This window comes from Euprymna scolopes, chromosome 36, assembly GCF_053919585.1.
Source record: "Euprymna scolopes isolate OS-2025 chromosome 36, ASM5391958v1, whole genome shotgun sequence".
Taxonomy (NCBI): domain Eukaryota; kingdom Metazoa; phylum Mollusca; class Cephalopoda; order Sepiida; family Sepiolidae; genus Euprymna; species Euprymna scolopes.
Window position 1 is genome coordinate 87340037 of NC_136517.1, and position 24958 is coordinate 87364994.

Here is a 24958-nt window from a genome sequence, read left to right on the forward strand (position 1 = left end):
ATTTTATTGGTTTTTGTGCCAAATCAAACTGGGAAGGATCGAACGAAATTGTTCCGACGTTTTTGAGCCCAATAATCCGCCGTCCCGAACACCATCATGTCGTGGGCGAAACAGATAATGGACGCCTCTCACTTCTACACGATCAAGATAAGAACAAATGAGCAATCGATAACATCAGTTTATTATCTCCCCTTTTTTTATCCCTCGTTCTGTAGCATAATCGTTTATGTATTTATTAACTGCAGGCAGAAGTGTGCATACTAAGGTTTGGGTGGTACGTTAGGACTATCGCCCACGGGCATCCAAATAGCGGATGCAATAAGATAGTAAGTTTATAATTTCAACCATGACGAATCAAATTTTGGAGGTTAATTACACCATCAAAAAGGCTGTATGTGTGTATATGCGTGTGTATGTCTTAGTCTACATTATCATTATTATTTATTTTTTTATTTTGCGATTTAGTCCACCAGGCAAATTATTCCTCGTAATATATAATAATCAATAGAGGATCGATTCTATAATAATACATACGCAATCTACATAAATTAAAATATGTTTGAGCGTATTGTATGACCGGGAAACGCTGGTCAGCCTGCCAGTAATAATAATTAATTAGTACGGCCTGTAAATCTCTGTAGTCGAATAGAGTTGTCGGCCTTTGAATCTTAACACATTCTAAAACAGTATGGCCGCTTCTGGCTCTCTCCTCGCTTTCTCATGAGATTTGATTTTTTTCATATAAAAAAATCGTATATAACTTAATTGGAATTCATTATTGAGATGAGTATTATTTATTAATTTATTTATCCTGAATAAATTAATAAATAACACTTATTTCAATAATGAATTCCAATTAAAAAATAATATATATACACACACACACATACACCATTCGGTACGGACCCAACCATTGAAAATCAGATTATGAATAAACGTGGATTTGTAAGACCAAAAAATTCAACCTTGATCGCCCTTCGGGGCGCAGTTGATAGAGACGTTGAATCTCTAAAGTTCCAGAAGATTGAAGATAGCGGTTTCAATCCTACCCAAAGCCGGTCAGAGGCTTACTTGGACAAAACGTGGTGAGATGACAACAACTATGGATGGCAGTAATTGCTAAAAATGCAGTTAGGAGATTCGGAGTTCCTATCCCGTTGCGGTAATCACCTGACGAAGGCCAGAGGAATAGTTGGCCGAAACGTCGTGAAACAACAACAACTAAGAAGGATGAGGATAATAGTCCGTGATAAATAAATTTAAAAAATCCTACTTGATCAATTTATGTTTTTTTTTTTTTTTGTGGAATGCGTCATCTTGGTTCCGTGACGAGTACATACACCATAAAAGTTTTTATGTTTTTTTTTTTTTTTAATAAGTGAAATTCCTAATACGAACGCTTCTTTGTGCTTCTTGGAAACCTGCAGTCGTTTGCATCATTGTTTGCAAAATCTTTCACGCCGTTCCGTTTGGTCAGTAGAAAATAAACAAGGCAGTGTTGCATTTTATTGCTCTGTTCTCTACCTTTGCCGATCGTTTGTGACCGGTTATAGCTCCATTACGCCATAGCAACCTTTGATTACCCCATTCTCAGGCGGTTGAGTGTTTTCCACTATAGCCTGGTGTTTATGAGCCATGGGAGAACGGCCAGAAGTAGGTGGATTTCCATGTCACTAGGAGGAGGGCTATTCTCTGGCCGTCGAAACTATGTCTGTGGTCTGGTCTCTTCCTGAAACGTTGTTAGGGTTTCGACTCTACATTATCAAGATGAGAATAAATGATCTTTAACATCGGTTTCTTATTATCTCCCTTTACTTAGTTTCGTCTTTGTTTTTGCTATTCATCTTTCTTAGCATAATCGTTTTTATGTATTTATTAGTTACAGAAAGCATTAAGGTGGGGGAGGGGGAATAGGAAGGAGCGGCATCCAAATAAAGAAGGAAATCAGATAGTTTTTAAATTTCGACGCTGACGAATCAAATTTCGGGGACTACCGGCTGTGTATATATATATATATATATATATATATATATATATATATATATATATATGTGTGTGTGTGTGTGTATCTGTGTGTGTGTATCTGTGTGCGCATGTGTGCTTTTTTTATTTTACTTCAGTAAGTTTTAAGAGATCAAGGGGTTAATCCCTCCTGGAGCTAACACTTGATTCTGTTATAATTTAAATTTATATCCGAGGGCTCTTTTAAGAATAGATGCTGTTCCCTTTATGGCTGCTATCTGTATTTCGTTACATGCGCATGTGTGCGTGTGTGCATGTTGACATTATGTGTGCGTGTGTGCATGTTGACATTATGTGTGCGTGTGTGCATGTTGACATTATGTGTGCGTGTGTGCATGTTGACATTATGTGTGCGTGTGTGCATGTTGACGTTATGTGTGCGTGTGTGCATGTTGACGTTATGTGTGCGTGTGTGCATGTTGACATTATGTGTGCGTGTGTGCATGTTGACATTATGTGTGCGTGTGTGCATGTATACATTATGTGTGCGTGTGTGCATGTTGACATTATGTGTGCGTGTGTGCATGTTGACATTATGTGTGCGTGTGTGCATGTTGACATTATGTGTGCGTGTGTGCATGTTGACATTATGTGTGCGTGTGTGCATGTTGACATTATGTGTGCGTGTGTGCATGTTGACATTATGTGTGCGTGTGTGCATGCTGACATTATGTGTGCGTGTGTGCATGTATACATTATGTGTGCGTGTGTGCATGTATACATTATGTGTGCGTGTGTGCATGTATACATTATGTGTGCGTGTGTGCACGTTGACATTATGTGTGCATGTTTACATTATGTGTGCGTGTGTGCATGTATACATTATGTGTGCGTGTGTGCATGTTGACATTATGTGTGCGTGTGTGCATGTTGACATTATGTGTGCGTGTGTGCATGTTGACATTATGTGTGCGTGTGTGCATGCTGACATTATGTGTGCGTGTGTGCATGCTGACATTATGTGTTCGTGTGTGCATGCTGACATTATGTGTGCGTGTGTGCACGTTGACATTATGTGTGCATGTTTACATTATGTGTGCGTGTGTGCATGTATACATTATGTGTGCGTGTGTGCATGTTGACATTATGTGTGCGTGTGTGCATGTTGACATTATGTGTGCGTGTGTGCGCGCGAGTGGATGTATACATTGTGTGCGTGCGTGTGCACGTGTATATTGCACGTGTACACGTGTATATTGCATGTGTACATTGTATGTGCATGTGTGTGTGTACATTGTATGTGCATGTTTGCGTGTGCATCTTTAAAACCTGTGGTCATCCGACAGTTTCCCAGGTTTCTTACATATTGCTTTACAAAATCTTGTAAAGTAAAAAGCAGACAAGTCAATGTTGCATCGCATTTTCCTCCTCTCGACATTCGCATTTTTGTAGCCTCATCTGATACTTTTAAACACCCATTCGCGTTCTCAGTATTTCTACAAGGCGGTAACGGTTGCCAAGTAGTTAACGACACGAACTGACTACATGACTGTCCAAGTTCGAGTTCACTTAAGATGTTGGCAACCCTCATCCACTAACAGTGGCACGAGGGCATTCAACTACATACCAGCCGCAATAAGAAATATAAGGAGTGTCCTCCGACACTTTCAAAAAATAACTGGAAAAGATACCTGACCAACCTCTATCGTCTAGTGGACTCGACCTCTGTACGAAGTGGGCAGCCTGGGTGCAATGGAGCTCCAGCTCAGCTGTATCAATAACCGACGGAATAACACAAAGAAAGAAAGAAAGACAAAGAACCTTCTCGTCAGCCCTATTGTAAGTACCTGTGTTACATGATAAGGGCTGTCCCCTTTTCATGTAAGTATAAAAATGGAGAATTTAGTTTAAAATGAAAATGAAATAGCAATAGACAAATTCGAACCTCGTAATTTAGTTTAGAAATAGATTACGTGTGAGAATTTAAAAATGTAAAACAAACATTTGTTTAGAAATAGATAAATATTTCAAGGAAAGAATGTGAACTCTCAAGTTTGTTATGAAATTTTAAATTGAAAGAATGCAGCTTATAAGATAATGTTTTTAACATATTGAATATAGGTTAAAATTCCTTTTGTAGAAATAGGAAAAGTTTTGGACACGTATGTCCAGGACACGTGAAAGGCGGCACATGTTTTAACATGTGTATGATGTCACGAAAAATAGAAAGTTCTAGGAATAGAGAAAAAAACTTGGGAGTTAGTCAGTCAGTGAAGAAACTAAGAGAGAGAGTCAGACGTCTAGAAGCGAGACGTCACTTCAAGAAAAAAATGTGAGACTTTGAATTCTTGGTGCTGGAAACACGGCCGTGTGACGAAATAAACCATTATGTGTTTTATAAAGCTCGTCTTGTGTCTTATGATTCTTACAGAAAGGTAAAGTGGAATTGTATTATATATTTGTGTTATATGTCTTTACATACACGTCTCAACATCATCATGTCCGAACTGTCTGAACACTATGTCCTCACTCAAAGAATTTCTTCTTCTACACATCTAAGGAATGAACATTGTAATATATAAGAATCGTTATAACATGAACAATCTCTCTAAGTCTCTTACAACTTACAACAACTTCTCTCTCTCTCTCTCTCTCTCTCTCTCTCTCTATCTGAGTCTTACAACATCCCTCACTGTAATAAGACTCTTCCTAAGCATCTCTCTCTAAGACTGCACGTATAATAAGACTCTCCTCAATGAAACCCCTATAACACCTGAAGTCTTTCTAGAGATAATTTTGACTAGAAAAATATCTTGGAAATCAATGCCAACAATACAATCTTTGGATTTGAACAATCTATCTATCATTATATATATATATATATATATATATATATAAGTAGTAGCGTTCGTGTGTGTGTGTACAAATCTCTTACAGCCCACACCACTGGACCGATCATGACCAAACCTGGCATGATAATGGTCCCCCACCTAGGGATGGTGCACACCATTTTTCAAGGTCAAGGTCAAAAGTTAAGGCCATATTTGGTGCGACTCTTCATAAACTCCCCACCTAGGGATGTTGCACACCAAGTGGGAGTTCGCCACCATCCCGGGGAGGTGGGCACCACCATGGTGCCGGCCAACTTCTGAATTTGTAATTCTTTGTAATCGTTTCAAATTTTATGATTAACAATATAAATGTCAACTTTGATATAATCTATTTGTTTTAAAGTTCATAGTTGGATTTCAGTCATTTCAGGAAGTAGTTAAAAGTTTAAACACCTTAAATAATTGCTCCACTTACTGCGAGGGTGCCCGTAAAGCATGTACCCAAGCGACATATCAACCCTTTTTTTTACGGCATATCAACCCTTTTCAGGTTATTTAATGCTGAATCCAGTTTTTTTTTTTACGGCATATCAGCCCTTTTCAGGTTATTTAATGCTGAATCCAGTTTTTTTTTTTACGGCATATCAGCTCTTTTCAGGGTATTTAATGCTGAATCCAGTTTTTTTTTTACGGCATATCAGCCCTTTTCAGGGTATTTAATGCTGAATCCAGTTTTTTTTTTTTTTTACGGCATATCAACCCTTTTCAGGGTATTTAATGCTGAATTCAGTTTTTTTTTTTTTTTTACGGCATATCAACCCTTTTCAGGGTATTTAATGCTGAATCCAGTTTTTTTTTTTTTACGGCATATCAACCCTTTTCAGGGTATTTAATGCTGAATTCAGTTTTTTTTTTTTTACGGCATATCAACCCTTTTCAGGGTATTTAATGCTGAATCCAGTTTTTTTTTTACGGCATATCAGCCCTTTTCAGGGTATTTAATGCTGAATCCAGTTTTTTTTTTTACGGCATATCAGCCCTTTTCAGGGTATTTAATGCTGAATTCAGTTTTTTTTTTTTACGGCATATCAACCCTTTTCAGGGTATTTAATGCTAAATCCAGTTTTTTTTTTTTACGGCATATCAGCCCTTTTCAGGGTATTTAATGCTAAATCCAGTTTTTTTTTTTTTTACGACATATCAGCCCTTTTCAGGGTATTTAATGCTAAATCCAGTTTTTTTTTTTTTTACGACATATCAGCCCTTTTCAGGGTATTTAATGCTGAATCCAGTTTTTTTTATTTTTTTTTTTTACGGCATATCAGCCCTTTTCAGGGTATTTAATGCCAAATCCAGTGATTTTTTTTTTACGGCATATCAACCCTTTTCAGGTTATTTAATGCCAAATCCAGTGATTTTTTTTTTACGGCATATCAACCCTTTTCAGGTTATTTAATGCCAAATCCAGTGATTTTTTTTTTACGACATATCAACCCTTTTCAGGTTATTTAATGCCAAATCCAGTGATTTTGAAGAAAAGTTTTTTAATAGAATATATTTGTTTTTTTTTTTCAAGTTGGTTTCTATTTAACCCATAGTTGGGACTCTGACAGGTCCTACCACTCCAGGTCAGAGTGGACCTGGGAGCAATGGCAATTAAAGGGTGGCTCCACACTTCCCAAAGCCCGCAAGCTGGGGCCTCACCATCGGATATAGTTTAAGGTAATATCCAGGACCCTCTTTCTAGATCTATCTATTATATAAAAAGAAACTTTGTGTGACTATGTGAATTTGTTTCCTATGGATTCGGAAACAGCTGGTCCGATTTTTTAAAAATTTCACATGAGGGTACTTGATGTGTCTGGGAGTGTTCTTATATAGATTTTGTATCGGAATGCATCCAATAAAAATCGAAAAAAGAAAAAGAACATAGGTAGAAGTCTGATTTTGAACAAAGTTAACACTTTTATACAGCCTAACATCACAAGTGCATTTGAGAAGTTTTATCATCGCACAAGCAGAAAGGCATAGCCTTTAAAATCAACTGCACATTCTTTGACAAGAGGTAAGGGGTTCCATTCGAAATTCTATTCAAATGCTGGGATTCGACGAGATACACTTGAAATTGGATGTCACATCGGCTGAAACGTTGTGAGGATTACATCCAAGATGAACACAAATACCTAATTATATATATGTTCTTTCTATCTTGTCAGGCGCAAAAATTAATGAGATAACATCCGCCTTTGTCTAGTCTCCACCCGTTTAAAAACAATTTTTAAGTGGTGAGGGGAAACGGGAAAGTAAACAGCAAGTCAGATAACCACCCTAGACTTTTTGTGCTACCTGAAATAAATTTAAAAAGAGATCCTTCACCCTATAATAAAACGCCAACGGTGAGTGATATTTTTTCTTTAGGTCATCAGAAATGATGAATTATTGACGTGCGATGCAATGCTGTCATTCAGTCTCAAGAGACAATGGATAACCTCTGAAAGGGTAGCTACATGTATAATTGTGAGGCAACAGTTGTGCAATCTCTCAACCGCACTTCTCCTGAATCAGCATTGTTTGAGTCCAGTGAGAAGGAAAAGAGTTAGACGACTGGAAACAATGCCGAGATAAGCGGAGAGCACATACAGCACCTGGATTTCCCAAATGGTTACCCATTTAAGTAATGACCAGGCTCAGTATTGCTTAACTTTGGTGATCTAATAGGAACCGGTGTGTCAATGTGAATCATGGCGTAATTCTATGATATTATAGGTATATTGTTTAGAAATATATCTAGATAAATAGCAAGTACAAACACTGGGGAAGCAGATTTTTTGACCGAGTGTGTAAATAAGTAAAAATATCCAACTTACTTGTCCGGCCGTGTCGCAAAGTTGCAAACTGACGGGTGTATTGTCGACAGACACAACCACTAAAAAGAAAAAGAGAAAGAAACAGGTTTTAAGTTCATTTGTCAAAAAATTTTAAAATTAAAATTATAATGGCCACGTTTCTCTGTAAATGGAGAGAGTTTTGTTTTTGAGAAAGAGGAGTTTCTCACGAAATATCAACATACTTTTTAACCGTCCTAGATTTTATTAACAGTAGATGAAAGATTTACTGAAGCAAAAATATTGCATATATTGTCTCCAATTGTTTGTTTTTGTTCATCTGCATTTCATACAACTTTATTAAGTATATATATATATATATATATATATATATATATATATATATATATATATATATATAAAAAGAATACTAAAAAAAAAAAAAAAAAAAAAAAAAAAAAAAAAATACAAACATGCGATATTATGTTTCTGAATCGAGTATCACTGGGCAACAATTTTTTTACTTTTTGAATGTTGTCTAGATTTGTAAAACTGATTTAGGATATTTTTGAGCTGTTGAATTAGGAAATGACATCTATTTCTCTCCATCAGGTCAGGTTTTTGTGCTAAGTTGCTTTGAAAAAAAAAAAAAAAGAAAAAAATCAGATGTGACAAAATCGATTACATTTTTGTGAACATATAATCTTAAATATGTTTTTAAGAGAAAATTCAATTATGTTAAATATTTGTCCAGTAATACCATGTGATCTGATTTTCATGAGAAGACCATCATGCCATACCCTGTCAAAGGCCTTAGATATATCTACTGCTACTGCCCTTGCCTTATCCAGTGCATGGCGTATATGTTCAAAGATTACAGTTAGGATATCTGCAGTAGAACGGGCTCGCCTAAATCCATACTGTTGGTCGGACATAAAGTACATTTGTGTAAGGTTTCATAAAAATCAGCTCAGCCATTGTGGAGTCTATATAGAATTAACTCACACACAAAGTTCCTTTTATATAATTGAAGCTATATATATTTTATAAATTACTATATATATATATATATATATATATATAGATATATAGTAATAAATTAAACTAATAAAGATTTTTTTTTTTACTTTTTGAATGTTGCCTTGATTTCTACAACTGATTTAGGATATTTTTGCATTGCTAAATCAGAAAATGACATCCGTTTCTCTCCATCAGGTCAGGTTTTTGTGCTAAGTTGATTTGAAAAAAAAAAAAAAAATCTCATAACAAAATCGATTACATTTTTGTGGCATTATCAGCTAATTTTGTCAACACATCATCCTAATTTTGTTTTACAAAACAAAAATGCTTTGCCAACACCATATATTGATTACCTAACAGAAACATCGATTACTGTAAACTGAATGGTGGGCGTTGATAAAAGTACACAAATTGCATGTTGCTTCACCATTTTTCAAACTTCAGGGCTTGAACTTCAATTTCTTCGAATTTTCAGTGGCAGGGAGATCTCTCTCTAGATTCTAACAGTACTCAGCTATCATGACTGCGTTCCAGCGACCCTGCTATTAGGTCAGGGAACAAATCCATATGTGAAAATAGGTAGAGCACCTTTTTTTTTTTAATTAATTTTTTTTTTATTCAATTTTCACCCCAAACAAGGCACAGTGCCACTTTGAAGCAGGGGGCTACTATCAGGGACTTAATTAGCGGGGTCATTATGAAGGGAGATGAGTAGAAAGATGTTTGTTAACATTACACTTGAACTTCTGCATATCAGTGCAGTTGGGAAAGCAGAATCCCGGAAGGGAGTTCCAAAGACCCGCAGTTCTGGGGAAGAAACTATTGGAGTAAAAGGCTTTTTTGCACCTAGGGATCTCTACTGTAAAGGGATGAGACTTAGTAGCTTGTCGGGTTTGTCGGGGGTAGTTATGTCGGGGAGGTACAAGTGTTTGCAGTTCGTCAGAGCATTCACCATTAAAGTATTTGTAGAACAGGCAGAGGGATGCAACATCTCGTCGATGGGACAGAGGCTGAAGTCTAGATGACAGTTCAGGACCTATCAGGTTGGCAACTCTCTTTTGAACCTTGTCCAGGAGAGAGAGACAAGCAGCAGATGCAGCCCAGATGTGACAACAGTACTCCATACATGGGCGACTGGTGACCTTATAGAGGTATAGGATATTGTTAGGCGTAAGTAGTTTTCTAGCACGGTAGAGGGAGCCAACCTTCTTTGCAGCCCAGGTTTTTCAAAGCTGTCATCATGTTGTTGACAAGTTCTGCATAGTTTCTGGCCTTATTGTTGCCAAGAAAATTATTCAATACTAGAACAAATGCCTTCCACGCTTCCAGTTCCACCTTGTTTCAAACTTTGGATCTCTGATGAGCTGCCAAGTCTGAGAACTGTCAAAGATGCCAGCTTTCAACTTCTCCATGGTCAATCCTGGAAAAGTGTGATACAAGTAAGTGAAGTAGTCACCATCCTTGTCCAGAGTCTTGGTGGACTGCTTATTTAAGCTGAGCTTGATGTTCTGCGGTGGAAAGGATATTCTGGACCTATTCACGAGAGGCTCATTTTTGATGTTCCTTTCTTCGTAAGACACCAATTCCACCTGCACAGCCCAGTCCTTCTTTGTGTATCCTGACGACTGATTTTTAGGAAGATTTCAAAGTTTTATGACTTCAAACCGATCCCTTTTTGACATGATCACCCTGAACTATCGAACCTGAATACTTCTTGCCATTAAAATAATCATTTCCAATCAAAATATGGAATTTTACTCCCACCCCAACCTCTAAAATGCTTCACACATGCATACATGTGAACAAAAACAAATGACATGTGGCTCAAAAACTTGACCAGATTGTGATTTCGGGATTCAGTGGAGCAGATTTGCCCTAAATCAGCTGAAAAAAACACAGACAACAAATTAGTTGTTGACCAGTGTTATTCGTATTATTTGGATTCTTCAGACTACTGTTCTAATCTTGAGCGTCATTTTCACAACGTTTCAAATGATGTAAATTCTGACCATCTTCAGGTCTATTTTGTCAAACTCGGCGAAATCTTTTCCGTCAAACTCGGGAATCTGCACAAAAGTTTGAACAGATCCCTTTATTTAATACAAGAGATTGCATGAGCCACATAAAAATGACTAAATATAAAACTTAATATTTCATAGCCCAGCAGATCAAATACTAAGTACAATTCGGTTCGAAGTAACACCTTCTGAAGGTCGAAGCTTACATCACCTGTGCAGACGATACAAAGATTACAATTGCGAATTATTTAAGATTTATACATGGTCATGGTCGACGGAATGCGAACATGCTAACACCGTTGAATAAATACAGGGTTCTGTTCAAAATTCCAGGCAGATTCCCAAGTTCGACAGAAAGATTCTTGAATTTGACAAGATATGCATGGATAAGATCAGAAGTTATATCAGACGAAACGATGAGAACAGTGGGGTTGTTCACATTACATTTAAATTTTGGCATGTTGATATAATCAGGAGAAACTGAACGAATTTCAAAGCCAGACGGTCCCAAGACTTTCTGCAGTCATGTTTGCAAAAGAATGAAACACTAGTGCCTGTGTGTGTGTGTGTGATATATATATATATATATATATATATATATATATGTTATATTCATGTGCATTCCTTTTAATATATTTAAATATGTATGAATAAAAAATTAATATGAAAAATATATAAATGTGTATATATATAAGTGATGGGATGAATCCAATATCCGCCCCCCCCCTCGATCCCGATTCATTTACAGATTCCAATTTTCTTCTGGTTAGGAGAGTCCAATGAATATTAATATACACACTTTAAGTTTCCAAAATAATTCATTTTGTAAACTTGAATTTCTGAACTAATATATGTAAAATGGTTGCATAGTTTGGTTTCCTAGATGGAGATCCACTGAAGCCCTGTGTTTATTAAAAAGTGCTCAATGGAGGACATAGTAATATATATATATATATATAGGGTGACCATCTTAAAAGTAGCCCGATCTCTCTAATCTTTCTCTTAACGACCAACTGACACCACAAGTCAAAATGCAATTCTTTTTCCAACAAGATGGCACTACATGCCACACGTTTCATAGATCACTGAAACGAGTTCATGACATGTATACTGAGGAGAGGACAATAAGCAAAGGGTTATGGCCACCACGTTCCCCGGACTTATCATTATGTGATGTTTTATCTTTGGGAGGACTTTAAAACAAAAAGTTTATGCAAATAATCCTCATAATCTAGACCAACTAAAGGAGAACATTACCAACGCTATCAGGAGAATCACCAGAGAAGATCTACCGGCAGTATCTGCAAACGCTGTTAAACATGCCCAGAAATGCATAGATGTCAACAGGGAGCACTTCCAGCAACACTACAGGTAATTTGAACAATACTACATGTCATTTAAACAATACTACATGTCATTTACAGAAGGCTACATGTAATTTACACAATGCTACATGTAATTTACACAATGCTACATGTAATTTAAACAATGAAAAATGTTCCTCCCCTCTACTACATTTTTTGGGCTGGGCCACCCTGTAGAAAGCTTATCTATAAAATAAAGAGAGTGGCCAGATTAAATGTACATACACAATAGACATAAAGTCTGCAATGAAGGGATAGCCCTGATCATAATAAAAAAAACAACCTTTGGTATCAGTTCTGATGTCACACCTCACCTTTTCTGGCCTCGGTCAGGGGAGGAGAGGCTCTTCTAGATTGAAGCATTTTTTTTTATTTATTTTTGTTCCTATCCAAAGTGCCCCTTTTTTGGGGAGCTAGATTTTCCCCCACATTAAAAACCGACCCTGAGCCAAACTCTGCCCTCGTGGAGAAGCATGTAAAAAAGAACAACCTGAATGACCACTTTTGATCAAAGTAAAGATACTGAGGTGCTTAAAGTAAACTATATCCATGTAAATCCCCCCCCCCACCCCGCTGAGATGGTTTAGCCAGTTTGGAATGTATTCTGTCCCTCCTTCACCTCTATTCTTCTTTTTCCCATATCTCCACTCCTTAACCTGATCTATCCGTCCTCACAAATTATACTCCTCCTGACGGTTCTACAGGATAGGGACGAGAATTCGTAGTCGATAAATGGAGTTTTCAGATAAACAATGGTTTCAACTGATTTTTTTTTGTAAATTCTAATAAGTTACAATGTTAGCTTTCAAATTATGCAGTCGAAATTACCCGAATATTACTGAATTATTAAAAAACAAAAACAAAACAATTTTGATCGTGTTAGCAGGTGAGAAATTTCCGCCATCTTGTTTAAATCAAAACGGAAAATTACCTCCCTTTTCAATTCTGTTGTGTGTTTTACGATCGTTTTCATCGAATTCTATTTTTCATTTTCTTTAATAAATAATTTCCTACCTTATCGATTTTCGTAATTCTTGGATATAATCATCTTAAAAATACGGGGAATACGTAGATACCATTGTTTTCATGTGAAATTCAGTATTACGATTTCAAAAATTTGGTCCAAATACTGTAGAAGCGTTCTCCTCCTTTTGCAGGGTTTAAGTCACACCTCGTGACTGCCTTTATTTAATGTGGTTGCTACGCTGGAACAAACAGATATAACAGGAATAGAATATATATATATATATATATATATATATATATATATATATATATGCAAAACGTTTTTATTACTTTAGGCACCGTTTAAAAAGTCTCTCGCTACCTGATGTCCATTTTAGCCTGGCTTGCGTTTCTCCTTCTCATCGACTTCCTTTACACGTCGAGTTTCTTTCTCCCGAGCACGTGTTGAACTTTTTCTCCTTTTTTTCCTTCTTCTCGCACACACTTCCTAATCTGCATATGCAGTTTTTCGACTACTGTTGTTGCTGCTAATCTTTGCATATGCTCGTCATCCTTTGCTGCTGCTGCTGCTTTTTTCCACCGCGCTCATAAGCGCTCTGTTACATTGCTCCTTTTTTCGGTCTGATGAGGTGGTCTCTCTGAATTGAGGTTCCACTGAAGCCTGTACATGTAACCAATAATGTTTGTATAACATGTACACAGACACACACATATATATATATATAAGAGCAAATAGTTAATAAAACATGTTAAAAACACTTTGAGAAAGAGTTAAAAACATGTTTAATCTGAAAAGGAAACGCTTAATAAGTGGATAGTCCTTAATCCTTTCTCATCAGAGGGTAGGAAATTAGCAAAATGCGGGATCGGATTTCGCATACAAAAGTATTTGATGAAACTGCAAGTAAGTCAAAGATCTTACTTGATAACAAAAAGTATAATTACATACACATATACATTAAATAAACGAGAGAGAGATAGAGAGAGAGAGAGAGAGAGAGAGAGAGAGAGAGAGAGAGAGAGAGAGAGGATTCCTCCATTCAGGATAGGTCGCACACCAAGACCACTTGCTAACTATCAGCTGTTTAATATATGGACATAAAGATAATACTAACCAAAGTGTTTATTTGATTATAATGTATGTATGTGCACTATCTCATTGATTTTATTAAAAAAAAAAAACAAAAAACAATACTGCAATGATACATACATATATACACATTCATACGTACATATAAATATACATATGTGCACATACATATCTGTGTGTATGTATACATTTTATTGATTTTAGCCAAAAGGCCAAATGACTCATAAACGTGAAAGAATTGCGACGTGTTGGAATGATGTTGAGGTTAATCGTACGAGAAGTAGAGATCCGAGAATTTAATTTTCTCTCGTCTGACGTTTAACAGAATCTTTATTTAATAAACCGAACCATATGTTGATTAATCGAAATAATTAATTCAAAACGCGTTGCCGTATAGAGTATCCGAAACGAATACTTAAGCCAATAAATATGACGAAGTCTTCGGGCCGGGCAGCGTGCACTCGCGAACCTTCTTATCTCTAGTTTAGGATGGGCTTAACGAAATTCTTGGGATTTCATTGCACAGACGCCCCATTCCAGCCCTTTAGTCACACAGATGGTCACGGTGATAAACACAGTCTTTTCACATAACGAGCGCATCACCCAGAGACACCACCACCACCACTGCCACCAGCGACATACCCGAAGCGTTTGCCGCTAGTCTTTGAGCCAAGCAGGATTTCAGACTCTTTAAACGGCAACAGCTAGTTCTTCTAGATGCGTATCGCGTTACAGAAAATGGGACTTCAGAAAAAAAAAAAAAAAAAAAAGAGGGGGGGGGAGAGCTTGGTTTCGAACAGAAATAAACGTAATAAATAGTGTCCTATTTTCGGGTATTCTGCAATCGTGACTGGGGGGAAAAAGCGGCAGAGAAAACACACACACACACACACACACACACACACACACACACACACACACACACACACACACGAATGTCGATTCCATGAACAAAGCTTCTTTGTTAGAACTGCACGCCTGTGGAACTCTCTTCCGTTGGCCTGCTTTCTAGCTGACTGCAATTTGATTGTCTTCAAGTCCAATGTAAACAAGTTTTTGATGAACCGTCCCCCTATGCAATCCAACTTACAAATATTCCACTACTTACATTTACTACGCTATAATCACATTGACTAATGTATACCCATTAACCCTTATCCTTGAGTGGCCTCCGGGCCTTGATAAGTGGTGATTCCTGTGTAAAATATAATATAATATAATATATATATATATATATATATATATATATATATATATATATATATATATATATAGAGAGAGAGAGAGAGAGGGTGTTTTTCTTTTTGATTTTTAAAAAATTTTTTTTTAGAGGCGGCGAACTTTAAATTGACAACTTTTCTTTAATTACAGATTTGGCAACTATCGGTTATTTTCAGTTCAGCTTGGTTTGGCAATTCATCATAGAAGAGACTAACACCTTTTGCAAATTGTGTAAATTTATTTTGCGTTTGCAAATTGTGTAAGTTTATTTTGAAAATCATTTTGAAACATTTGATGAACAAATCATTTCTCGAAATGAACAGGTTAACTGGTCACCTCGTTCGTGCGACTTAACCCCACTAGATTATTTTCTTTGGGGATATGCAAATTCCGATGTCTATGCTGATAAACCAGGCACAATAGACCACTTAGAAGACAATATTCGACACGTTATTAACGAAATACAGCTTAATCTAACGCGTAGAGTTGGTGAAAATTGAACTTCAAGATTACGTAATGTACACGGGGGTCACATGGCTGAACGTTTATCTAAATTATAAATGCCGCAAATTAATCTTTGGAATAAACCAGATATTTGTAAGAGTAACAAAAGTTTTTGTGTGATTTAGTTTAATTTAAAGTTCGTTGTCTAAAAAACAAATAAACAAACAAACAAAAACAAAAAACAACAAAAAAAACCTTTGAGTAAATGCTCGTCGTAGTTTTTTTTTTTTTAACCTTGGCATGAAAATAAATAATATAGGCCATTCTTGCAATAACCGGTTCCCTCGTTGATTGCAGTAGGAAACTGGTCCTTTACAGTTCTAGGAGGCCCACTCTTGAGATGGGAGTTAGTTTATTGTTCCTATTTACAATGCCTCCCCACGGGTCAGAGTTAGACACCAGGGTCGTTTTTTAATGTGGAGAAAAGGAACAAAAATAAAAATTGCCTCAGTCGTGAAGGATTTCTCCTCCACTGACAGAGAACAAGAAATTGAAATGCAGCATCTGAAGAACAGATACTACACTTTGATCTTGTCCCGAAGGCCAATCGTCAGGAAGTGACGGGGTTGCTCAGGCACTTTTTGAAGGTCCTCCTCCTTAATCCCACTTTTCGACCCTGGTATCGTATTTCTCACCGTGAGAGAGGAATTAATATCATGTATCGGCAGAAGCGCTAAATGGTTTGGTTTCGATTCTAGCTGATGGCACCAAAGTCATTTTTTAAAACTTGAAATCAGTTCTATATATTAGATACAATATAATATTGAATATTATGATGGAAGACATGTTGGCTCTATAATAATAACTACGAAATCTGCATGAATTAAAAATACATTTAATAGTGTTGGGACGATTAATCGGAACCGGGAGTCTGAAAAATCGAAAGATTTGGGGGCATGGGAATCGGAAAAATTGATTCATATTTTCTGATGCCAAAAACGATTCTTTTGTTTTTTTTTATTTGATTTTGTTTAAAGTAAAATCTCCCACTGCTGGTAATAATAAAATATTTATTGATTTTAAAATACCAGTAAAGCTAAAATCGATAGATCATCCTCTACAAGTGTATTTTGACGTTTAGGAACATATCTGCATATTTAACGTGTGTTTTTATGAAAACCGGGGGAAATAACAATGTTATAGTTAAATAATTAGAGATTTATAAAGAATCGGAATCGGTAATTTATTATATCGGAATCGGGAATTTAGCACGGAATCGGGAAAAATATTGGAATCGTCCCATCACTAATATTTAAACGTATTTTAAAACCGGCAAGGTCGGGCGCACCACCTCTGCTAGGATTATATACATGTTAGTTGTGACATTTACGATGGAAGACACGTTGTTTAAGTGGCCGCATCCTAAGAATATCGGGTCCTCTTTGTCTTACAGCAGTTTTTGACTCCAATACAAAGATTCGAATTATTGCTGTTCAATAAATTTGTCTCGAGAATCGCAAGCTTCGGTTCTGAAGACACCGGTTGGTCGTTGGCCAAGGCGAAGTTGTGCCAATATGGAGAAGGTTTGGCGTGATGGGACCGTCGAGCACAGATGAGGGTGGAGGGCCGCCAAGGTTTTTCTTTGTCTCTCTCCTCTTTATAGACGCCGAGCGGAGAGGCCGCGTCAAACAAACTTTTATTTGACGTTTCCATGGTAACAGGATGGAAATGATGTGTTGATATCGTTCATCGGAAACAGGACAGTTTACTGAAGAGAGAGAGAGAGAGAGAGAGAGAGAGAGAGAGAGAGAGAGAGAGAGAGAGAGAGAGGTGGAAGGTGGAGGGGGAGTGTGTCGAAAGAAGTTGAGCATGTATTTGAGAGAGGTGTAGGGAGAGAGATTAAGGAGGGTGAGACTGTATTTGAAAGAGAAAAACACATTTACCGGAATATGCTTTACAGATAGATAGACAGATTATATATATATATATATATATATATATATATATATATATATATATATATATATATACACCCGGGTTTGTTTGACTATACACATACCCATAGATTCGAAAAAGTCGTCAAAAACAAATATATACCAAATAAATGTTATCAAAGGCAAGATAAGTTACTTTTCTACCTAACTGGATAACTTTTTAGTGTTTTAATTTAATGTAACATGTTTATTCAGCTCGAAAAACATACAATGTTTACCGATGTATATGAAAATTTAAAATGGCGGTGGACTTTCTGCTGAACACGGTAAGTTTGAGAAAATGTGGTAAAAATAAAAAAATATACAAAATACTATTAAAAACCCACCCAATATATGTCAGCCTATGTCACGGTAACATATATTAAGCGAGTTTCTAAAATTATTTTGTAGAATTTTTTATTTTCAACTCATTTTCCCAAACTTACCGTGTTCAGCAGCTGCGCCATTTTAAATTTTCCAATACATCGGTAAACACTACGTTTTTCGAGCTGAATAAACATGTTACTTTAAATAAAAACACACAAAAAATATCCAGTTAGGTAGAAAATTAACTAATCTTGCCTTTGATAACATTTGTTATATATATATATTTTTTTTTTGACAACTTTTTCGAATCTATGTGTTTAGTAAAACAAACCCATACACACATACTAGTAGGCCGCCCGGCGTTCGTTGCTCCGTCGTAAAATACGCTTAAATATATTTTAATTTAATGTAGATTTCGCATATTGGACCAAACATATAGTAATGATTTAAAAAAACAAAACAAAACAAAAAAAAAAAAAAAAAAAAAAAAAAAAAACAAGATTCGTGCGCCACCACCGAGAATCGAAACCAAAACGTTTAGCTTACGATTTACTTTTTCCTTTGATGCTATGAAGACATGTTTGCTGCTAGGCTAAAAATTGAAACATGAACCAATAACTATTACGTTACGCATGCATATTCGTAATGCTGTCGTTCGATCTTCATCTGGCAAATTTCATTTTTTTAATTTTCACACTTTGGCAAAGATTTCCCGCGGCTAAAACCCAAATATAACGTTTCGCATGAGTTCGAATACCCTATATACATTAAGTCGCATGTCTGTTGACCAAAAACTGACAGAGTAGTTTGGTAGGCAATTTTTTGATATATATATATGAGAGAGAGAGAGAGAGAGAGAGAGAGAGAGAGAGAGAGAGAGAGAGAGAGAAAGATGTTTGTGTTTACTATAAGCTTTTTACGCAAATATTACGTAAGTATAAATCATGTAGAATATTTAAATGAATATAATTACACGTAATATTAAAATAAAAACGATCCTATAAGAAAACCGGGGAGGGGGGGGAATAATAGGGAATTAATTAAAATGAATGTTTAAAAGAATATGCAAATTAGCTAGATATTTTGCAAATGAATGCAATTCCACGACTCATATAACAAAGTTGTATTTTCTTTTTAGATAAATAAGTATTTTTATATGAATATCAATACACAAACCCGCCCCCCATATATATATATATATATATATATATATATATATATATATATTACACATGTCCACCCCTAACAAGGCACATCGCCACTTAGATGTAAGGGGGTTACTATTTAGGACTCTGCCGAGGAAACATTAACAAGATGTTGGTTTATGTTACATTTAAACTTCTGCATATCAGTAAAGCTGGGGAAACAGGTAGCAGGAAGGAAATTCCAAAGTCTAGCTGTTCGAGGGAAGAAACTGTTAAAATAGAAAATTTTCTGGCATTTAGGGACCTCAACAGTGAAGGGATGAGATTTTATTGCTAAGCGGGTTTGTCAGGGATATGTACGTCGAGGGGGGCACAATTGAAACGAGTTCATCAGAACACATTCCATTAAAATATTTGTAAAAAAAAAAAAAAAAAAGGCACAGAAATGCAACATTGCGGCGATGGGATAGGGGTTGGAGTTTAACAAAATGGGACCTATTAGATTGGAAACTGTCTATCCAAGAGGGAGAGGCTAATGGTAGATGCACCAGCCCAGATGTGACACCAATACTCCATGCATGGGTGAATGGTGGCCTTGTAGAGGTACAGGATACTCTCAGGTGAGAGTAGTCTTCTAGCATGATAGAGGAAACTCACTTTCCTCGCAGCAGCCTTCGCAATGTATTTGTTCCAGTTCATATTACCCATAAATGTTAGGCCGTGGAGTTTGAAGGAAGAATTCTCAGATAGGCGATAGGCGTCTTGTAATTGTTAAAGGAGAGCAACTTAGTCTTACTAGCATTAAATGTTGCCATCCATTTGCAGCCCCATTCCGCTACGGTCTAGAGGTCATTTTCTAATGCTTCTGCCATTTTATATATATATATATATAAAGTTTTTTAATTAATTTAATTTTTTTTCATAATATTATTATTTTGTATTCCTGCACGTCACCAATTAAAAACGAATAAAGAAAAGTTATAAGCTTTTATACTTTTCGCATTCTTTTTTATTCATATATATATATATATATATATATATATATATATATATATATATATATATATATATATATATATATATATATATATATGAGAGAGAGAGAGAGAGAGGCGACTTAAAAAAGGAAGTTAGAAAATTAAATATGGCGACAAGGCAATTCATCTTATCTTGCATGTAAATCAACACGCATGCGCGGACTTGAGCTTCCTGCCAAAAAAGTTTCAGTTTTATGCTAAAAAAAAAAAAAACAAAAAACAAAAAAAAAGTAATTTTTTTTTTCCAAGCGAAATTGATTACATCAAAGAAAAAGAAAAAAAAAATACTCATCTGAAGTTTCAAAGTTTGCGGAATTTTAGAGATAAGGAAAAGAATTTGTGGTGTTAAATGTTTTTTCCATTAAAGTACAGCTAATTAACATACTAGAATACCTGTCCCAGGACGGATACAAACGGTATGTATAACATTCTGTGCTACTTGGCAAGATGAGATACGCATGTACTGCATGTCGTAAATGACGAAACGGAATTTATTTTCTTGGCACACCAATTAAACGTTCTTTCGACGCCTCCGCTCAGTCTCAAGACACAATGGATACCCCCTGTAAGGGCAGCTGCGTAAGTAATTGTGAGACAAGAGTTGCGCGATCACCAACCATACCTCTCCTGAATCGGCACTACTTGGGCCCAATAGCAAGAAGTGCTGGAAACAATGCCGAGATAAGCAGAGAGCACATACACCACCTGGAATTCCCAAATAGTCACCCATTTTAGTAATGACCAAGCGCAACGTTGCTTAACTTGGTGATTGAACAGGAATGTGCTAACGTGATTATGCTGTGTGTGTATATATATACACACACAGATTTTAAATGTCTGAGGGAGTGGCACTCGTCTGACAAGACGTTGCAATCATCATATATATGTGTGTGTGTATATATATACACACGCACACACACACACATATATGATGATTGCAACGTCTTGTCAGACGAGTGTGTGTGCGTGTGTGTATATACACACACACACACACATATATATATACACACACACACATATATGATTGCAACGTCTTGTCAGACGAGTGCCACTCCCTCAGACATTTAAAATCCAGGAGCCCAAATGCCTGAGGGAGTATCTATATAAATATGATGTTACAGAGTCTTAGCTTTGTACGACAGCTAAGTCTCTCTCTCGGTTCAAAATGTTGAGATCCAGCAACAAGCAAGAGCAAGATAGCCGGCAACAAATTAAACTGCAGACCAGCTTAATGCGGGTACTGGTCTTCCGCTTTATGTTTTTTTTTAAATCAGAGATTTGCTTCTCCTAGAAAGGTTGCCTTCACCACGGCTTACGGGAGCCCTCTCTACCCCAATACACACACACAAATATACACGGTGCTAGTTGGCCGTTGACCCAGAAAAAGAGTTCATTCGCCCTTTGGAAGGTCTTGTTTTTAATCCTTCAGGGAGACTAGCCGCCCTCCTCACCAAACAAGTCTGGTGGGGGAACCAGTTTAGTCGCCGGTGATCCGACCATGAGGCAGGTAGTACTGGGTTACATGGTACCAGTAGCATATGACATGACCTGACATATATATATCTGCCGAAAATTTTGTTCAATTATATTGCACCTTTTATTTATACCAATCCTTATTTTATGAAGCTCAATGCAATTACAGAGCATATAACAAATAAATTGCAAAAGTCTATATTCAAAATTACATGATGTTGACCATCTTACAATTTATTCCTTTAAGTAGGTTGACATTCACAATTCTCAACAGCACCTGTTTCGTAGCACAAAATCATTCATTTAAATATACAATTACTGCACATCAAAAGGAACTCAATTTATAAATACGGAAATTATTTTTTTTACAAAGGCAGCACCACTTATCAAGGCCAAGAGGCCACACGAGGATAAGGGTTAAAGAGTGTACAGTAGACAGTTGGATAATAAAGTAATCGTTAGTAATGGAAATTCGGTAAATTTGTTGACATATGGAACGTCTCATCAAAAACTTGTTTACGTTAGACTTGAAGACAACCATATTGTAGTCAGCCGGAAAACGGAAGACAATGCCACAGGCGTGCAGTTCTAAGAAAGAAACTTTGTTCATGGAATCTACGTTTAGGTTTAGGTGACTTTACTTGAAAATTGAAAATGGCGTAATGAAAGAAAAAAAAAAAGGTAATTGCAACTTCTTTCCCAATTTCGGATTTTGTAATCATGCCCAGATGCAATATATTTTCGTTTAATGGATTGATATGTGCTATTTCTTCTGAGGAGTAAAGAACAGAATAGATTTATTGATTGAGAAAAGAATTAAATGAATGATTTTATGCTACGAAACAGGTGCCGTCAAGAATTGTGAATGTCAACGTACTTCAAGGAATAAATTGTAAGATGGTCAACATCATGAAATTTGGAATATAGACTTGTCATTTATTTGTTTATATACACATATATATATGTAACACAAACGTTATTTATTCAATAAGAAATTGTATTTCGTTTATTTTTATTTCCTTTTGGTGGTGGTGAAGATTACGGTAAAAAAACAAAACAAAAAGAACACATAAACCTATAATAGTCACAAACAAAAATAAAGATCTATTTTCTCTCGTGAATCAATGCACCTACACCCCCCCCCCCGCTGAGCGATTCGGTCGCATACTGACCAATCAGCTGGCAGAGCGCATCGATTCCATCTGCCCCCTAAGGAAATTCTTTATCACCCCCATTTGGGAATCATTAGCAGTCAGCACAGAGAGAGAGAGAGAGAGAGAGAGAGAGAGAGAGAGAGAGAGAGAGAGAGAGAGAGAGAGAGAGAGATTCCAATATCCCCCCCCGATTCCGAACTAAATTTCCGATTCTGATACAATTACTGATTCCGATTCTTCATAAATCTCTAAATATTTAACTATAAAATGGTTATTTTGTCTCGATCACCAAAAAAAAACAACTTTAAATGTGCACATGTATTTTTTTCAAACGTAAAAAACACTTGTAAGTGATTTATGGATTTTAAAGTTACCGGAAGTTTAAAATCAATAATTATTTCATTACTACGAGCAGGTGAAGATTTTTCTCGAACGAAAATCAAATAAAAGATATTTAAAAGAATCGTTTTTTGGAATCTGAAAATAGGCAGATTTTTCCGATTTCGACACTCCAAAAAGTTCCGATTTTCCTCGATTCCGATTAATCGTCCTAACACACACACACATATATATAATGTATACTTACTATTAGCGGAGGGGGGGCGCCTTTGCCTGGTCGTAAAATACGCTTAAATATATTTTAATTTGTCCAGATTTCGTATATTATAGAGTCGTGATTTCCAAAGTAAAAAAAAAAGTATTTGGGTACCATCAGCTAGAATCGAAACCGAAACAAAAACTGTAGCACTCAAAGCTGGCAACGTTACTACTGTACCAACGTGAGACGCCTATGAACTGATTAAAAATAAACTAAGATGAATGTACAAAATCTATAACGACTTTTTCTCAATTTCGACCCATTTTTGACCCCTTAAAAACTATTTAAATCGGCTAAAGACCCATAAAAGAACGGTCTGTAAAAAATCCAATCATTTGAGGCTCATAGCGCCGCTCTGTGACTTTTAGTTTCAGAGGAGATAGAGTTTGAAAATATGGAGACAGACAGAGCAAGTTTTATAAATTAGATTATGTAAAGGGAACTTTGTGTGTCCGAGTTCGTTCCCTTTAGACTCGAAAACGACTGTGTCGATTTTTATGAAATATCACCCGTAAAAAAAAAAAAAAAAAAAAAAATGGGACGGACACAAATTTTAGCGGAACGAAATTAGCGAGTTGACTGTACAAGGCAAGCGAAGTTACGTTTTTACCTAACTAGATAAGTTTTTTTGCGTTTTTATTTATTTATTTACATTTTTATACACTACTTTTATTCTTAACTAAAATAGAGACATTAAGATTGCTTTGTTTGCTATTCTGGAATATTATTTTTTAGTTATTTCATTCATTATATTTTTAAAAAATTTCATTTGATTGTTTTGAAGAGAAAGAACGATGAAATTCAACTTTTTCGGTATCTTGTTTATTAAAATGTTATGTGAAACTACATTTTAGTTGAAAAAAAAATCTCTTAGTTATTTCATTTCATTATTAACATATTCATAACAAGTACAGATTAGCTAAAGATTAAAACACACTATTATTAGTTATCAGCAATAGAGTTGTTTTTTTCTTGCTAGGCTAATTTCGTTTCGCTAAAATTTGCGTTCCGTTCTTAATCCGTTCGCAGCCGCCATCTTGAGTACGACTTTAGTTAAGGTGGACATACAGGGTGTTCACAAAGTCTGGATACATAATGTAGCCAGACTTTGTGGACACACTATATATATATATATATATATATATATATATATATATATATATATATATATAGGGTGTCCACAAAGTCTGGCTGCATAATCTACACGGTGTCCACAAAATCTGGCTGCATAATCTACACGGTGTCCACAAAGTCTGGCTGCATAATCTACACGGTGCCCACAAAGTCTGGCTGCATAATCTACACGGTGCCCACAAAGTCTGGCTAGATAATGTAACCAGACTTTGGGGACACCCTGTATAGTAAGTTATGAAAATATATATGGCAATTAAGCTATACAGAATTGCCATATATATTTTCATAAGTTACTACCTAGCTCTACCTATGCATTGAGCACTGTTGAAGTAAATACTGAAAATTTACGCATAAAATATCTTCGTATATAAATTGA

General features: G+C 36.1%; 1 protein-coding gene and 1 long non-coding RNA gene across 2 annotated transcripts in view; both read right to left on the reverse strand.

The window, feature by feature from the left end:
- Nucleotides 1-24958, reverse strand: part of LOC145260673 (cell division control protein 42 homolog) — a 67420-nt gene that overhangs the window by 23154 nt on the left and 19308 nt on the right. The window contains exon 2 of the mRNA XM_080119030.1: nucleotides 7661-7719. Coding sequence (XP_079975156.1) covers nucleotides 7661-7719 — 59 coding nt within the window. The remainder of the gene's footprint in view (nucleotides 1-7660; nucleotides 7720-24958) is intronic.
- LOC145260674 (uncharacterized) lies at nucleotides 1282-7654 on the reverse strand. Its single transcript, XR_013864352.1, has 2 exons — nucleotides 4736-7654; nucleotides 1282-3809 (listed from the first exon to the last, which is right to left on the reverse strand). It is a non-coding gene; the product is annotated as an uncharacterized LOC145260674 (long non-coding RNA).